Source organism: Enhydra lutris, unplaced genomic scaffold (assembly GCF_002288905.1).
Source record: "Enhydra lutris kenyoni isolate GAN:26980312 unplaced genomic scaffold, ASM228890v2 scaffoldscaffold55, whole genome shotgun sequence".
NCBI lineage: Eukaryota > Metazoa > Chordata > Mammalia > Carnivora > Mustelidae > Enhydra > Enhydra lutris.
Window position 1 is genome coordinate 7,157,234 of NW_019154139.1, and position 17,403 is coordinate 7,174,636.

At 55.3% G+C, this 17,403-nt stretch overlaps 1 protein-coding gene across 2 annotated transcripts; it reads left to right on the forward strand.

Moving 5' to 3' along the window:
- Window positions 1–7,597: 7,597 nt before the first annotated feature.
- LOC111157630 (phosphomannomutase 1) lies at window positions 7,598–17,333 on the forward strand. 2 transcript variants are annotated; one of them, XM_022519219.1, is made up of 8 exons: window positions 7,598–7,760; window positions 10,639–10,756; window positions 11,844–11,920; window positions 12,047–12,138; window positions 12,372–12,471; window positions 15,486–15,561; window positions 16,294–16,409; window positions 16,788–17,333. In XM_022519219.1, exons 1-8 carry the CDS (start codon window positions 7,674–7,676, stop codon window positions 16,908–16,910), a joined length of 789 nt encoding a protein of 262 aa, XP_022374927.1. In that variant the 5' UTR covers window positions 7,598–7,673; the 3' UTR covers window positions 16,911–17,333. The 2 variants fall into 2 exon arrangements, with proteins under 2 accessions (XP_022374927.1, XP_022374926.1); XM_022519218.1 differs by lacking the exon at window positions 16,788–17,333 and having other exon boundaries at window positions 16,294–16,635.
- Window positions 17,334–17,403: the final 70 nt, after the last annotated feature.

The following is a 17,403-nucleotide window of genomic DNA, read 5'->3' on the forward strand; positions in this document are numbered from 1 at the left end:
TTCTGGCTCCCCAGAGGACACACAGGGTAGGTGGCTTTGGCTGGCCTTGTTTTCTCCCCCCACCCCCCACCCCGTGATGGCTGGCATGTTCAGAGGCAGGAGTCCTTAAGAGTACCTGCTCCGAGATCACATAGCCCAAGCATATATGAAGCAGCACTGGACTCTGGGCTGGGGGTACGGTGGTGAGGAGGACCAACAGGGCCTCTGCCTGGCAGGGATTCTATTCTGGGGAGGTTGGGAGACAAAAAGGGGAGAGAAGTTTGGTCATCTGAGGTGGCACAGCCCTGGGGAGGAATTAAAACCAGGTGGCAGCAGAGTGTGTGAATGGGGGGAAGCCGTGTGACAAGGCGATGTTTCAACTGAGGCCTAACTGACAAAGGACAGATGCGACAGAACATTCCGGACAGAGGGAGCAGCAAGTGTAAAGAACACTGGAAGGACTGAAGGAGACTGGAGTGGCTGGAGCCTGAGAGCTGAGGTGTTGGTGGAAGGTGTGGAGGCTGGAGAACCTGGTGGGTCAGATGGTGCCAGGCCTTGTACGTCAGAAAATGACATGCTCGATTTGCTGTGTTGAGAACAGACTGGGGGGGCGCCTAGGTGGCTCAGTGGGTTAAGCCTCTGCCTTCAGCTCAGGTCATGATCCCAGGGTTCTGGAATCGAGCCCCACATCAGGCTCCCTGCTCAGCAGGGAGCCTGCTTCCCCCTCTCTCTGCCTGCCTCCCTGCCTACTTGTGATCTATCTCTCTCTGTCAAATAAATAAAAAATTAAAAAAAAAAAAAAAAAGAAAAGACTGGGGATGGGGTGGTGTGAGAGGCAGCAGAAAACCAGGGAGGGGGGGTAGTGCAGGAGTCAGGGAAGAGGAGGTGTGTTGTGTATCAGCTGAGTGCCCGGAGAGGAAGGCCCCCCCGAACCTCGCCGGTTCCCGGGTATTCAAAGTGCGGGGAGGAATGGGCCCCTCCAGAGACAGGAACGGTCAGAGCTGCGATGACTACAGAGCCAGTCAGCCTCTTGCCCTGAGTCCATGAGCTTTGACGGAGCTACTCCAGCTTTGCTCTGGGGTGGGCTTAAAGTTCTTAATCTGTTTTTCCCAAAGTGAATTTTTTTTGGGGGGGAGGGATTTACAAGATAATCTATATTTAGAAAATGTAAGTGACCAATGAAAGTACAAAGACGAGAGGAAAAAGTCATCAGAGATTCCGTGATCCTACGAGATACTGGATTTTGTGAACATCTCCGCCCCTCTTTCTGTGGGTTTGAGGACCCGCTCTGTGCTGCCTGCCTTTGTTCTCTCACAGCATGTAGTGAGGACCTGTAAAGCCCCGGAAGGTGGGAGGAGAACCATTGAGGAGGGAGAGAGGGTGGCTGGTGGTGGTATTGGATAGAGGAAGCTCTAAGGAGTGGACATTCCAGCAAAGTTCCCCAAAGCTTGAGGGAACCAGTAGGTAAGAGTGGGCCGCTCGTGGGGGCAGGACCTGCCCTGGCGTGGGAAGATGGCGTAGGAGGATGTCCACCCAGGCTGGCGGGTTGGACCATGAGACCCATGGTTCCTCAAGCTCAGAGGGGCTCTGGCCTGAGAAGGCAGCAGAGAACCCAGGAGGGGCCTGGTACATCTCTGAATGTGAGCGCCTTGACCATGGAGCCCAGCTGCTTTGGAATGGGGCAGGGGTTGTGGGACGGGCCCTGGTCTGAAGCGTTGCCTGGGAGCCCAGAGTCCCCTGCAGAGATCTCTGCTCCACAGACTCCCCCCGCCCCCATGCCACCCCTGGAGAGAGCCCCTACAAGGTCACACTGCAGGGAGAAAGATGGGCACCAGGTGGCACCGTGGAGGAGCAGAGGGAGAAGCAGAGAGAGCATCCCAAGCCGGTGCTACACCCAGCACAGACAGCGACACAGGCCTTGATCTCACAACCCCAAGACCATGAACTGAGCCAAAATCAGAGGTTGATGTTTAATTCACTGAGCCAACCAGGTACCCCATCAAGGCCCTTCTCAGACCCTGGGCCTCTCCAACCCCCATACCCTGCAGCAAGTACAGGGCCCTATCACTGCAAGCGCTTTCCAACCCCTCCTTCAGTTACAGTTTGCTGGATCGGGTCACCTCTCCCCAGCTGTCCGCAGAGCTGTCCCTTACTTGGAGCTAAAGGCCCAGCTCCAGCGTTTCTTCTACAAAACCGTCCTGATTTTTCCCCACCCCAGAATGGAGTCTTCTCCGCTTCCTGGCGCACTCCCACTAGCAAGGGCACCCTCCAGGGGTAGGGCCTGGCTCTGATCACGTGGGAGCACGGCGTCCAGCCCAGGACCTGGCAAAGAGCCAGCATCTCCTGGGGAGCCAACATTGAAGAGGAGATCAGGTCATAAAAAACCCTGGACTTGGATACAGGCCTCTGACTCAAATAACCCTAATGAAGGCCTCCCCCTCTCTGGGCCTCAGCTGCTTCTTCTTTCATTCGTAGAATGAAGACTGTGGCTCAGATAGTCTCTGCCACCCTTCCCGGTGGGGACTCATCTCCCTGCGTCTGGTTCCAGAGATGAGGAGTGAATCGCCAAGTCCTCAGTCCTGGGGCTGGGCGCTGATCCAGGTGTGGGGGTAGGGAGGGCTGCCGCCCTTGCCCCCCACCTCCAGGTGGGGCAGTGTCATCCCTATCCCCACTGGCTTTGGCCCCAAGGGGGACTGCTGCCAACCCAGCCACAGCCTTCCACCCCCTCCATAAAAACCTCTGAGCATGCGCCCTTCTACTTGTTTAAATTCCATGCACTGTTTATTGTGAAAACAATATAAGCCCAGCAGACATTTTGAAATAGGGAGGAAAAAAGCCAACATCCACAATCTCCCCGGCCTCCTGCTGCCCCTGAACCCAGAGGGAATTAGAACCAGCAACCAGCCCGGACTGTTCTTTGCAAAGCCTCTTGTAGCACATCTCCTTCCCTGTGCCCCTCATCTTCCTGACTGCTTGGAGGAGGCAGGCACTGGTGGCCCCATTTGTAAATGAGGAACAGGCTCAGACATTGGGAAGGACCTTCCCAAGGTCACCCTTGGGCTGTGTCGGGGCAGCCCCAGGAGCTGTCAGTCTGACTATATACACACCACACCAAGACTGCCCCACAGGCTGGGACTGCAACCCTAGAAAAGTCACACTCCAGGCAGGGAGAAAGAGGATCCATACCCACTATACTCAGCACGCATTGATAGTTGGCCTTCCAGCAAGGGGGCAGGGAAACGCACAAGCTTTAGAGGAACAGAACAGAATGTGAATCCTGGTTACACTGTGATCCTGAAAGCCAGCTTCACCTCCCTAGTGTCAGTACTGACCTCTAGAAACTGACATAAGGGTACTCACCTCCAAAGGTTTTTGGCAAAAGTAAGTGAAACACCCAGGATAGGAGCCACAGTGTCCAAACCAGATATGGAAGCTGCACTAACCTCCAAACCTCAGTCAGATGCCTGGCGCCACAGAGCCAGAGCCTGCCTTCCTGAGCAGGAACCTTCTGGGTTAGGGTCTCAGGCCCCCTGTCTTTAGGCCTGGCTTCTTTTGGTGCTCTGGAAATGCCTTCTGGCCAGTCTTTCTAGTCCCAGTTCCCCCAGTCCTACTCCTCCCTCTCCCTAGGGCCACTCCAGGGCCCCACCTGAGTACCAGTTGCCAGGGACAAGCCTCTCTCTTAAAGGGACACACTGGTGGCCACAAGGGCCACTCCCTCTGGTTGAGATGAAAATTCAGAAAAAGACTGTGGAAGGTATTTGTAAGGAAACTAGTTCACTGCACGTCTAAGGCACAGGTGTGCTATTGCTGTGGACCCAATCTGCAGGAGGCAAAACCCTGTCCTGCCCTGTGAAGCCCCATCCTACAGCTTCTGGATCCCAGCTGCGCGGGCCGGGCCCGGGTATCAGCATTCAATCAGTTCTTAGGAATTCTTGGGCAATGGAACAGGTATTGGCTGTGAGATATGAGAGAATAATCACGCCACTCCAGCCCCACCCACCGGCTCTACACTCCTGGACCCTGGTAGGGGTCTCAGATCCCGCCAGTGCCCAGAGTCCCAGGGACCAGATCCGGATGGAGCAGGAGGAACAGGACGGGCAGGAGAACGAGTTGGGTTTCCCTTCCCATGCAGATGATTCGTTTGCCGTCTGTATCCAACAGAAAACAAAAGCTTTTTGAGGGCAGGGCCCTTGTTTTGTTCTCTACGGTGTTCCCAGAACTCAGGACAGCATGTAGCGCAATGCATTTGTTTAATGAATGAACCAAACTCTGGCACAGAGCCTGGGGAAAAAAGGCAGATTTTTTTTTTCTTTTGCCCAGCTTGAATATGGCTCCTCAGCAGGGCACAATTACTGATCCTGTCTTTTTTTTTTTTTTTTTTTTTTTTTTAAGATTTGTGCATTTATTTGAGAGAGCACAAGTGGAAAGGAGAGGGAGAGAGAATCTCAGGCAGGCTCTGCGCTCAGCACGATGTCCAGCTTGGGGCTGGATCTGATGGATCCAAGATCACGACCCGACCGGAAACCAAGAGTCAGAGGCACAACCAACTGTGTCACCCAGATACCCCTGTTGATCCTGTCTTTTACATTTTTTTCTGCTCATCATGGATTCTTTTGCATTAATTTTGATTTTTAAAAATATTGTTAAAAATTAAATTGCCATTTATTTTTATGTTTATTTTGGTGTTCTAAGTTTTTTGCCTGTGGCATATCACTCACCTTACCTGTCCATGCTGGTCTCAGCCCGGGGGGCCTGCCAGGTGCTTTTAAAGCCTTGGACACATCCCTTTTGTTTTTCTACACCAAGTGGAGACAGTGATGAAAAATTGTTAGAAGAAGAGGCCACAGGGCCAAGGCTCCCTGCCAAACCCCCTACCCTAAGAGGAAACCATCCTTAAAAGGATTCTACACCCACCCTGAAAGGAGCCCTCCACCCTTTTCCACATGACAGATAAATGACAAAAACCTGATTGGGTGACAGGCACCGGGAGGATTAATCAGATTAAAACAGCCAGTGATGGGGATGCCTGGGTGGCTCAGTCGGTTGGGGCGATGCCTTTGGCTCAGGTCATGATCCCAGGGTCCTGGGATCCAGTCCCCCATCTGGCTCCTTGGTCAGCAGGGAACCTGCTTCTCTGCTTCTGGCTGCCACTCTGCCTGCTTGTTCTCTCTCTCTCTCCCCCCTGGCAAATGGTAAAATCTTAAAACAACAACAAACCAGCCCATGAACAAGCCCATGAAAACCCCTAGACTTAAGAAAGTCTGGTGGCAACTCGCTTGTGTCTCCTCCCTCCTTAGGAGCTTTGTACTATCACTCAATAAACTTTGCGTTGCTGCCCACCACTCTCCGTCTGGTCTACGTCTTCATTCTTCAAAGCGGTGTTGACCGAGGACCATGGGCACCAAAGGAAAATAAATCTTGCAACAACAATAGTACCTTCTACAGCTGCTCTGAGAATGAATGAAGATATGCGGTCGAGTGCCCAGTGTGGTGCCTAGCGCACAGTCTAGGGATCAAGAAATAACAGTTACTGTTAATGGAGTTTTGGAATGTAGGCGAGGTCAGGAGCCGACAGCCAAGAAAGAGTTCTTGAGATGTCTTTGGTGCAAAAAAGGTGATTTTATTAAAGCACGGGCACAGGACCCTTGGGCAGAAAGAGGTGCTACACTAGGGTTGTGAGGGCTGGCTGATTCTCTACTTGGGAGTTGGGGGTAATGAAAAAGGGAGAAAAGGGAGGTGTCCAAAAGGATTTTCATTGCTTAAGAGGACCCTCAGGATACTGGAGTCCTTGCTATTATCAAGCTAAGGTTGTTTTCCCTCTAGTAAAGCATTAACATGAAAATAGTTGGAAGTTTCCTGGAGGAATGTCACACATATCCCACTGCCCCACTGCTAGGGGTGAGGGGGGCTTGGGTTGCGGGACGTCAACTTGTGCCTTGTCCTTTAGCTTGCCTGCTACTCCATGACTACTGTCTCACTGTTCATAGTCATAGCAGGTGCCGATTACATCTCCATTATACAGATTAAGAAACAGGTCAGGACAGGTGACTGGTCCAAGTCCTTAACAGTTATCAGGGACCAAATTACACTTTTCCTGACTCTGCCTTCCATGATCTTCCTGGGCCACTGCAGCTACTGAGAAAAAAATAAAAAAACAAAACCCAACTATCAAAGGATCATGCACCGAAGTGCCACTCATAGGTGTGTGGATGTGTGTCTTTGCATGACCAAAACTGCCGGGGCTGATCACAGGCGTCAGGGCAAGAATGCGGGTACGGCAAAGATGCCCATCCAGGCATACGGTCAAGCTGAATGACACCCCCGGGGGAACACAGAGGGAAGCAGGGATGGGCTGGGCTCTGGCAGTATGGAAGGAAGACCCCCCCCCACCCCCGAAAAAAAGAGTCCTGGAGAAGAGGAAGCTGCAGTCGATGCATTTCTGAGGGGAGAAAAACGTTAAAATTCACCGTGATACCACTCCCGGGGACAGCCTGCTACTTTCCATTTTAATGCTCTTTCCATGTTAAATATTCTACTACGCAGGTTTTATGGCTTCATGGCACTTCATCTCATAAATGGATCGTAATTAAGTTAACCAATCCCCAAATTTTCCCTTATTTCCAACAAGTTAAATTGCTGGCTCAAAGGTCTGCCATTTTTAAGACTTTTGATGTCCCATTAGCTGTTTAATCAGGAATGATACCAAGTACATCTGTAGAAATTCTCCTTTGGAGTAGGTCTGCTGTGTGCCGGGTACTATGTGGGCTCTTTTTCATTTATTATTTCTTTGCAGGTGCCACAACAACCGTTCAAAGTAGGTGGTAGTCTTCCCATTTTATAGGTGGAAACGCAGAGCCTCAGAGAGGTGAAGTGACTTGTCCAAAGTCACGTAGTGGTGAAGGGGGGAAGAAAACTTAGAACTAACCGTAAAGTCAATGTGATGTTAAATAGTCGTGAACAGAGCGGTCCAGGAAGGTTTCCTGAAGGAGGTGGACCATGAACGGGGCCTCATGGGGTGGACACAATGACAGCAGGGGAGTAAGAATCGGCGAATGCCATCTGGCAAAGTCCAGAGCCTGAGCAAAGCACATCAGGTGATCACTTAAGGCTTGAGATTTGTGGGGCAAAGGCATTAGCAACAGGCGGGTGAGTCACAGATGATGGCAGGCGGGGCGAGTCGGAGACAGCGCAGGTTCTTTGAGACCCGCCCCCGCCCCGCCCCACCCCGCCCTGCCCCGCCCTGCACTGCACTGCGGAGTTTGAGGCTCCGCCCCCGTCCAGCCCCTTCTCGACCAGATGCAATCAGAATCTTCCCGCGAAGGAGGGACTCTGGCCCCGCTCCTCTCTTCCGGGTTGTATCACTTCCCGCCGGGCCCTGGCCCAGGCCCCGCCTCCGTTTGGTTTGAAACAGTCCGACCAACCCGCCGCGCTCAGCTCCGCCCAAAGCCACGCCCCCTCCCCTCCCGGTGCAATCAGAACCAGCCTCCCTGAGTCAGCTCAGGCCCCGCCTCTGCCCCGTCCGGGCTGTCCCTCTCCCGCCGAGATCACGCCCTGACCACGCCCCTTTCCGGTTTGGCACCCGCCGGCAGGCCGCGTGGCCCCGCCCCTCCCAGGCTCCGCCTGGTCTAGCCTCTTTCCGAAGCGGCTGTAGCGGCCGCATCCCTGGCCTCCGCCGCGCGCGCGGAATTGCAGCCATGGCGGTCTCCGCTGAGGGCGCCCGCAGGAAGGAGCGAGTCCTCTGCCTGTTTGATGTGGACGGGACCCTGACGCCGGCTCGCCAGGTAAGGCCCCGACGTTCAGCAGCTGCCGTCGGGAGTATCACGCGGACGCTCAGAGGCCGAAAGTGGTGACGCTGGACACCCCAGGACGGAGTGTGGGATGCAGCGGTCCCCGGCCCCTGACGCCCCAGGGCCGCCCGCTGGGAGTGATGCGGCCCCGGCCCCCCATGTCGCAGCCCGCGAGTGTCTGCGCCCACTTTCTGCCCGGGAGCGTCGGAGCGGGTGGGATTCTGAAGGGAGGAGACTGCGAGCGGGGACCTAGCTTCCCTACCCCCCGCTCAGGCTTCGTCTTGCTGAGGCCTGGTCCCCGGACGCCCCCGCCTCCCCAGCCCCGGCTCCCGCCTCTAGGACGCACCTGTAGCCCGAAACTGGCATCTGAGCCCAGGGTTCTAGACAGGGTTCGGCGCGCACCCGAGCATCAGAGTCGCTATCTAGGGAGAGTCCGGGAGTCGTGAAGCCATCCCACCTGACCTTTCCAGGCCCCGGCCTAGGTCTGATTTCTCAAGCTCCTCTGCCACTTCACCTCCCACCCTCAGTTATGGAAGCAGGTAGGGCTTCTGTACCTCCTCGGAGGAGTTTTGGGCTCCGCCCACCCGGAGGTGAGAGTCATCGGGCCTGGTCTGGTCACTGTGAAGGTGTCGTGGCCCAGGGAGGGTGGGAGTACCACTCTTCTAAAGACTTTTCACTGTGTTGATCCTCCAAATTCTGCCCCGCGCTCAGTGTTTCTAGCTTTGGATCTCACCCTAGATGAGCCCCTAGACCGATTCTCACCAGCTGGGTAGTAAATAGGCAGGACTCTTTCTGGACAGCCCTGAGGCTATTCCGCCCTCCAGCCAGGCCATAAGGGACAACTGGGATCCCCTAGAGCAGGGACCGGTAGGGCTGGGTTGCAAGGCAGAGGCTGATGGGAAGCCAGGCCTTAGCCTCCCCTCTTAGGTCCTAAATGGCACCCCCTTCCCTACCGGAAGACCCTGGATTAGGCTCTGGGAGCACAGGGAGAAGTCAGGCTGCTCTGCTTCCAGTAGCTCGCAGGGTCCTCAGGGATGGGAGAAAGATGACAGTGGAGGGAGGGTGGCAAGGTCTAAGGCACAGCTCCAACCCCTCCCTTTGACCCTTTGCTCCACTGACCCAACAGCCCCTACGTGTGTTATTGCTGTCCACCAGTTAATGCCAAGCCCTGTCCTTAGTGCTCTTGAAAGTTAATTACCAGGGAACACTGCGGACTCAGTCGAAAGATCATGTGACTAGATCTGGGGTTCCTAAGTTATAGCCCCACATGGTATAGAGATTACATAAATAAATAAAAGCTAATTTTTAAAAATATTTATTATTTGATAGAAACACAGCGAGATAGGGAACACAAGCAAGGGGAGTGGGAGAGGTAGAAGCAGGCTCTCTGCTGAGCAGAGAGCCCCATGTGGGGCTCGATCCCAGGACCCTGGGATCATGACCTGAGCTGAAGGCAGACGCTTAATTACTGAGCCACCCAGGTGCCCTAAAAGCTAATTTTTAATTATACACGTATTCACAAACACATTCTCTTGTGAAGAATGAAAACGTAACAGAGATGCTAAAGTCCCTTCTGACCACATCAGGATCCCAGACCCACCTCCACCCCAAAGAAAGGTGGTTACCTGTCCTGTGATTTCCTTCCAGACCTTTGTCTAGATCTCTGTTTGCTCAGAACAAATATTAAGCAGTTTTTGTGGCCTTTTTTTAAAGGTTTTATTTATTTATTTGAGAGAGCGAGAGTGCACAACCAGGGGCAGAGGGAAGAGGGAGAAGCAGCCCTCCCCCCACCCCCACCAGGGGCAGGGGCAGAGGGAGAGGAAGAAGCAGTTTCCGCTGCCCACCACCACCACCACTGCTGAGCAGGGAGCCTGATGCGGGGCTCCATCCCAGGACCCTGAGACCATGACCTGAGCCGAAGGCAGATGCTTAACAACTGAGCCACCCAGGCGCTCACCCCCCACCCCACCTTTTTTTATGAGTAGTGTCATACTGTGTGTGCCTTTGTGCAACTTGCCTTTTTTTTTTTTAAGATTTGTTTATTTATTTGAGAGAGAGAAAGCACGGGGAGGGGCAGAGAGAGGGAGAGAGAGTCTCAGGTAAACTCTGTGCTGAGCTACTTGTTTTGGACAGTTAACAGCATGTCTTAGGGACTATTGCCTGTTGGAAGCACAGGCCTGCCTTGCTCTGTAACCACAGGGCACCATTTCAGAGCAGGTGTTTGCCCTTCTCGGGTCGACAAGCTTAGGAGTTGTTTGCAGGTTTTCACTATGATAAACCACACCTCAGTGAACCTCCATATACACCCAGGCAAGAGAAGTGGAAATTCTGGGGGACGGGGTGAATGCATTTTAAGTTCTCTTGCCAAATTGCCCTACAAAGGGGCTGCACCAGTTTACACTCTCAGTGGCAGAATTTGACAAGGTCATTTCCCTATAGGTATTGTCGGCTTTAAATAGCCGGGAACCTGAAAACATGGAGTGTAACTCATTAGTTTTCATTTCCTTAGGGAATCTTCATGTGATTAGTTGCCAGTGAATTGCTTGTTTGTTTCCAAGCAATCGGGATGCACTATCTCATTTAATCTTAGCACTGACCGCCTCCAGCTGGTTGCTACTATGATCCCCATTTTACAGATGGGACAGTCACTAAGGCAGAGAAAGCAAAGCCAGTTGCCCGAGAGCCATCTGCAATTGAGGGACTTGAGTGAGAGTTTGAATCTGTGACGTCTCCTTTTGAGGTCTGGGTTCTAACCTTGAGCTACCTCAGATTCAGATGGAACATGGGCCCCCTTGAGCACTGCGTGTGGGTTGAGTGAGGTCCCAGACCTGCTCACAGCCAGAAATCTTGTGCTTTCCCCACTCCCCTGCAGAAAATTGACCCTGAGGTGGCTGCCTTCCTGCAGAAGCTGCGTAGTAGGGTACAGATCGGTGTGGTGGGCGGCTCCGACTACTCTAAGATTGCCGAGCAGCTGGGAGATGGGGACGAAGGTAGGAGGAGCACCCAGAGCCGGCTCCACAGTCCGGATGGGGGTGGGGGTAGTTCGGGAGGTCCCAGGACCCTTGTGCCTTCAAAGACCCAGCCCCGCTTCTGTGGGGCAGAGGGAGTAGAGGAAATAGATAGCTCCCTCACTGACTCACAGGGAGCCCCAGCCATGTGCCTGGCACTGTGGCAGGCTTTGGAGAAAGGGCAGGGAACAAAGCAGGCAGAATCTTGCCCTGGAGTAGTTGACATTCTCAGCTCTCTCTGCTGAGTCTCGGGTTTCCTGTTTAAAGTGCACGTAGTCAGTAGTGGCTGCCATTACTGAAAATGACCATGTGTTGATTTCTTTTCACTGCATCCTGACGGCCACACTGTAGGGTGGGCACAGTTATCCCACTGAACAGAGGATTCTGAAGTCACGAGGGGAAGTTGTTTTGGCCCCAGAGCATCTGTTCTCAGCTGAGTTCCAGGTCTCAGCACAACTGAGGCACATCCCACCAGCTCATGAACTAGAAAATTTACCTGACTTTTACCTTTTCCCCTACCCCCTTGTGCATCCCATCAGCAAGTCTCGAAATATCACCCTGAGGACCCACCTCTGCATCTCGAGGGCCCCTCCATTGTCCAGGCTCCCTCCTGGCTGTGCTCCCTGAGCCACTCCTCTTGCCCCCTCCAGCCACTTACTGTGGCAGCCAGAGCTGAAAACTCCTCCATACAGCCCCCCTTGCAGAATAGTGATGGAAACTATAAAACAAGGCGGGAGCCTCAGGACCCTGGGGAATGTGGGAGCACAGCAGAAATGTCGCCCTCTGCTGGGGAGTCTCCTGAGGCTGCCAGAGGAGGGAGCGGGATCTTGGAGTGGGGAGGGCGATCCAGGCAGAAGGACCTGCGTGCAAAGGCCCAGAGGTGTTGACCGACTTGCTGGCTTGTTCGGAAAAAAAAGTTGAAGGTGAAGAGCAGAGAAAAGCAGGTTTCAGATGGAACAAATGGGCTTTGAATGCCAAACCCAAGGAGTGTGAGCTCTATCTCTCCACTTGGCTCTGGGGGCTTGGTCTCACAGTCTTTCTTTCTTCCCGGCGTCCATGTGCCCTGAAGTCATTGAGAAGTTTGATTATGTGTTTGCCGAGAATGGGACCGTGCAGTATAAGCATGGACGACTGCTCTCCAAGCAGGTCAGTGCCCCTCAGGGCCTCAGCCTGCGACACTTTTCCATAGCGGCACAGCCTCTGGTGCCTCCGTCCCAGGCCGGGGGAGGGCACTGTGCCCGCCGCCCTCAGAGCCCCGCGTTCCTTGCCCAGACCATCCAGAACCATCTCGGGGAGGAGCTGCTGCAGGACTTGATCAACTTCTGTCTGCGCTACATGGCCCTGCTCAGACTGCCCAAGAAGCGGTGAGCCCTCCCAGCCTGCATCCTGCCCTGCCACCCCCGCCCAGGCCTGAGGGAGGACAGGGCCAGGTCTCCCGGATGCCACCGGCAGGCGCTGGGGCCCCAGCTTATCGCTGTGTGGATTCTTGTCCCGCGTGAGGTCTGAGGAGGCCGTGGTCCCAGATGGGGCTGGATTTGAATTCAGGGCTGTCCTTCTCTCTGGCTCCCTGCCCTCCCTCCTGCCCCTGTACCGCCAGCGGAACCTTCATCGAGTTCCGGAATGGCATGCTGAACATCTCGCCCATCGGCCGGAGCTGCACCCTGGAGGAACGGATCGAGTTCTCCGAGCTGGACAAGGTAGCACCCGCCGCGCAGCCTTAGGCTGTTGGACCTCGGCCACTCAGCCTCTCTGAGCCTTTCTTTCTCATCAGCAAGATGGATCAGTGCGGGGGTGGGGGTGGTAGTTCTGATTCAACCAATACCCTCTGGGACACCCATCCCGAGCCATGGTCTAGGGACTCCCATGTCTTTCCTACGTGGCTGGTTTCCTTCCCTTGGTGACTGCCATCAGCAGCCATCACTTACCTAAGCCAAGGGCATCATTTCTACCTTCCTGCCCACGTGGGGGCCAGCATCTCGAGTGGCCTCAGATCTGTTCACCTGTGTGTCTCTCCCCCCAGGCAGCTTCCCCCATAACCCCCTGCCAGTCTGTTCTCCAGCGATGCCACTGAGAACCTTCTAAAGCATGTCAGCTCCCCCCACTTCCTGCTTACAGTGCTTCCAGCACTCCCCTTGCCAATTGGCAGTGCCCCAGCCCCTCCCCTAGTGCCCTGAGCCCTGAGGGGTCTGCCTAGCCCGCACCCACCCTTTCAGCTTTCTCTCTATGCATCTGTTCTTAGAACATACCGATATTTCTCTTGCCTTCCGGTATGCGCGCCCCTGCTAAACCTTGACTTGCATTTTGTGTGTTATCCGTACCGCCCACCCCACCTTTTCAGGAGTAAGACCATCCAAGCCTCTTGCCACTGGCCCTTCTCTGGCCTTTGCTGTCTCTGCTCCAACCACATCCTCCTTGTTGATTCTAGAGATAGCGGGTGGAGATGGAGACAGCTTCAGGGCTGTGCTTTTCCTCTCCCCCATCCCTTCCACCTCTGCTCAGGTGTCCCTTTCTCATTCCATCTAACCTGGCACCCCTGCCCCTGCTCCTTTCCTGTCCTGCTTCTCCCCAGGCAGCCATCGCCACCCTCTAGTACACTCTCTCACCTACTTTCCAAATCTCGGTTACTGTCTGTCTCCCCCGCGGACGTTGTAAGCTCCTTAAGGGCCAGCTTGGCATGTGCCCAACATGTAGCAAGTGCTCGAGAAATATTTTCTGAATGAACGAAACAGGTGGTGGTGTCCCATTTTATGAATGAGGAAACTGAGGCTCAGAGAGGGGAAATGACTTGCCAAGGTCCCATAGGGGATGGGTGAGGTTTCCTTGAAGGGTGGGTGGGACTCTCAGGGATGCTCACTGACCCCCACCTCTAATCCTAGTCCATGTCCCAAGGCTTAGGGGAGGCACTGCCCATGGGCACGGAGACTTTTCCTTTTGGGGTGGTGAAGACTGACCATTGGCAGAGAACCCCTCCCACTCACATACTGAGAGGTGGCTCCTACTCAGGCCGAGCAGCCGGGGGCTTTGCTAGCTACTGTGTGCCTCTGTTTGCACATCTGTAAAGTGGGGGTGAGCACAGTTCCCATCCCATGGGCTGTACTGACTGGGTGAGTTGGAAGTCTGGCACACACTGACCCTTCCAGCAGCTTCCAGGGTCTTTTCTTGTCTCTCTGGCTCTTGTTCTCCCCCTTCCGGTCTGAGGGGAAGGCACAGACTCCCTGGCCTGTGTGACCTACACCAGCCAGGATCCCATTTATTTTCTTCTTTTCTTCTTCTTCAGTCCTTCAGATGCCAAGGGCAGGTAGCCCCTTTCCTTAGATGAGGACACTGAGGCCATAGGCTGACTAGCTCAATATCACAGTGCTGGTCCTTGCTAAGGCTAGACTTGACACACGGGGCTCGTTCAACAGAGACAGGAAGTACACCCATCCTGGGTTGCCTGGGGCCCCGTTAACTCTTAACTGTGGGCCCACAAAGTGGCCTCTGGTGGGGACTCTGGCCTCCCTGGGGGACCATTTGCCTGCTGGGAAGGTAAGGCCACAGTAGGCAGGGGGCTCACATCCCACATCTCTGCTTGTTAGGAGAGGGAGGGAGGGAGGATTCATTCATTACCTCTCCATCCTTTAGCTCAGGAAACAGGCTCAGAGAAGTCAGGCGACTTGCCCATGGTCACACAGCCAGGCCTGGAACCCAGGAGGCCTGCCTTTATCTCAGATTCAGCCATATCTGGCCTTATAGCTCATGTCCTCCCTGGCCCACTTCAGGTCCCAAACCATTGGCCACTGCCTGCCTCTCTCCATTCCAGTCCTACCCAGCGTGGACTGACTAAAATGCAGTCCTAGGTACTCTACTCCCAGGCTTCAGCATCCTCAGTGGCTCTTGGTCCCCCAGGATGTGTGCAAGCTCCCTTCCAGGCCACCTGTGAGCTGACTGTCCCTCCAGGCTCTTGCTGCTGCTTTGGGCACAGCAAGCCTGCACTGCATGAACCTTCCGTCCTGTGGCGCTGGTCCCCAGCACAGCAGCCAAGGTGCTGTCCCTCTAGACCCTGCATGACTCCTCCATCTGTGGCCCCAGCAGGGCCAGGCCGGGGGTCCTTGAGTGCATGTCTCCTTAGTCCGAGTCTCTAGATACGCTGCAGACTTGCAAGATCCTGCCTGAGGAGTGAGGGGCAGCAGGGGACTCCTGGGCACTGCTCAGGTCCTCAGCCCCCTGCACATGGGAGGTGTCCAGCCGGCACATGTCACCATGTGGTTGGGCCCATGGCTGTGCCTGGATCCTGCTGACCTTGCTCTGAGTACCCACGGCAACGGCCACAGCCACATAGTAACAGGGCTCCATGTGCTCGTGGCTCCTCACACTCATTTCTGGCATCTGGTTTGCTTTGTTGAGCTGGGCAGAGCCCATCCCCTCAAACTTCTCCTCCTGCCCCCGCTCCAAGGCCTCCTTCAGATACCCCGCCCACACCCCCCATGGATGGGATCCACCCCTAAGTTCAGTCATTGACTTTCTGGATTCAGGCCCTGGCTCTGCCACTGAGGCTGACTGACCTTGAACAGGGCACAGCTGTTCCCTGAGCCTCAGTTTCCCCATCTGTGAAGTGGGCATCACGAGATCCACCTGGAGGCCTCTGAGCCCCCGGCAAGTTGTGTGCCCAGCACAGGGCCTGGCACATGGCAGCCCTGGGAGCCTGAGTGTGCTCCCTCCCCTCCTGCAGAAGGAGAAGATCCGGGAGAAGTTTGTGGAAGCCCTGAAAACAGAGTTTGCTGGCAAAGGGCTGAGGTTCTCTCGAGGTACGTGCTTCCATTCATCCCGTGGAGGGTCTGAGAGCCTGGCCCGGCCGCCAGCCCCGGCCTAAGCCTTCCTGCCCCATAGTCCTCCCCACCCAAACCCAGGCCGTGCCCTGCCTCACCCAGTTGCTCAGGTCAAAAAACCAAAGTGTCTTGTTCAGTGTTTATCTCCCTCACCACTTCCCAAGGGCAGTCTCCTAGCAAGTCCCAGGGCCCTGCATCCAGAATGTTTCTGGAATCTGACCACGGCTCACACCTCCGCCACCAGCAGCCTCTTCTCAGGCTCTGGCAGTCCAACACCACCATCATAGTGTCCAGTGTCCAGGGATGCTCCTGGGAAAGCAGACCATGCTAGACCCCAGGACCTAAGTGGCCGCGCCCCTGCACTCCCCTGGCCTCCTCTGGTACTGGGACACTCTGTGCCCTTCTCCGCCTTGGGGACTGTGCTTGGTTCCCTGCAGTTGGCGCTCTGGCTCAGGCCTTAGCTCAGTGTCCCCTCCCAGAGAGGTCTCCCCCACAGCGCTGTCTGGGGGACCTTCCGGCTCTCTACCCCACTGCCCTGAGGTGGCCTGGCCTGTTCACTACCTCTTCTGCCCGCCAGGATCACAGCTCTCAGTGAGGAGCCTGAGGCTGCCAGGCCCTGTGCCTGGCTCTATGTAGGCATAAATGCAGGATCTTGGCCAAGTCCACCCCGTAGGCCACCCCACTGTTAGCCTCGTCTGCCACCCTCCACAGGCGGCATGATCAGCTTTGACGTCTTCCCTGAGGGCTGGGACAAGCGCTACTGTCTGGACAGCCTGGACCAGGACAGCTTTGACACCATCCACTTCTTTGGGAACGAGACCAGCCCTGTGAGTATGGCTCAGCCCAGGTGTATTCCACTCCAAGTCACCCCCAGGTCAAGGCCAGGACACAGGGGAACAGAAACCTCCCTCAGGAGACCCCTGGAGAACAGCCAGTGTTCCTCAGCCCCATTACACAGATTGGAAGGCTGGGGCTAGAGCTGGCTGGACACTTGTCTCATGTCACATAGCAAGTGAGGGCAGATCTGGTGAAGGCTGAGAAGGGGGGGTTCTGGGTGGTTCTGAGGGGGGCTGGAGGAGAGGCAACTCTGCAGGAGCCAGTGTAGGGAGGGGACCCTGTGGCAGGGGACATGCTGGGCCTTAGCCCTGGGAACCTCCTCCAGGCACCACATACATAAGTGCCTTCCTGCCCTCCCTTGTGCGCAGGGTGGGAATGACTTCGAGATCTACGCTGACCCCCGGACCGTCGGCCACAGCGTGGTCTCTCCGCAGGATACGGTACAGCGATGCCGTGAGATCTTTTTCCCAGAGACCGCGCATGAGGCGTGACCAGGGCCCATGCCTGCTCGTAGGGACTTCAGAGAACTCCCCCCAGGCCTAAAGAGAGCCCCTGGCCCTGATGGTGGGGGTTGGGGGGTGCCAGGCCCCTCCTCCTGTGGCTCAGGATGCCTGCCTATGACCTGCTGCAAGGCCTCCCTTGACAGGGCCAGGGTCCGCACAGACAACCGTCCCCAGCTAGTCAGCTCCTGGGGGGACCGGCTCTGTCCTCCACCTTGATGGCCCTGGCCACAGCTGCTGCTTGTACTTGTGAACAGGACAGATTTCGGTCTACGCCACAAGTAGGCCTGTGCTAATGTTGGCACTAGATAGAGCCCGCCCAGTTTGCCTGTCCCAGGCAGGGTGCAGAGCACTGGGGAAGGTGCGTATTTGCCAGAACTTTCTCTCTCAAACATTAAAGTTCCTGGAACAAGGTATGGTGTCAGCTCTGTCTGAATACGTAATTGGCCCCCATCACAAACCACCGATGTCCCAGCCACCTCTT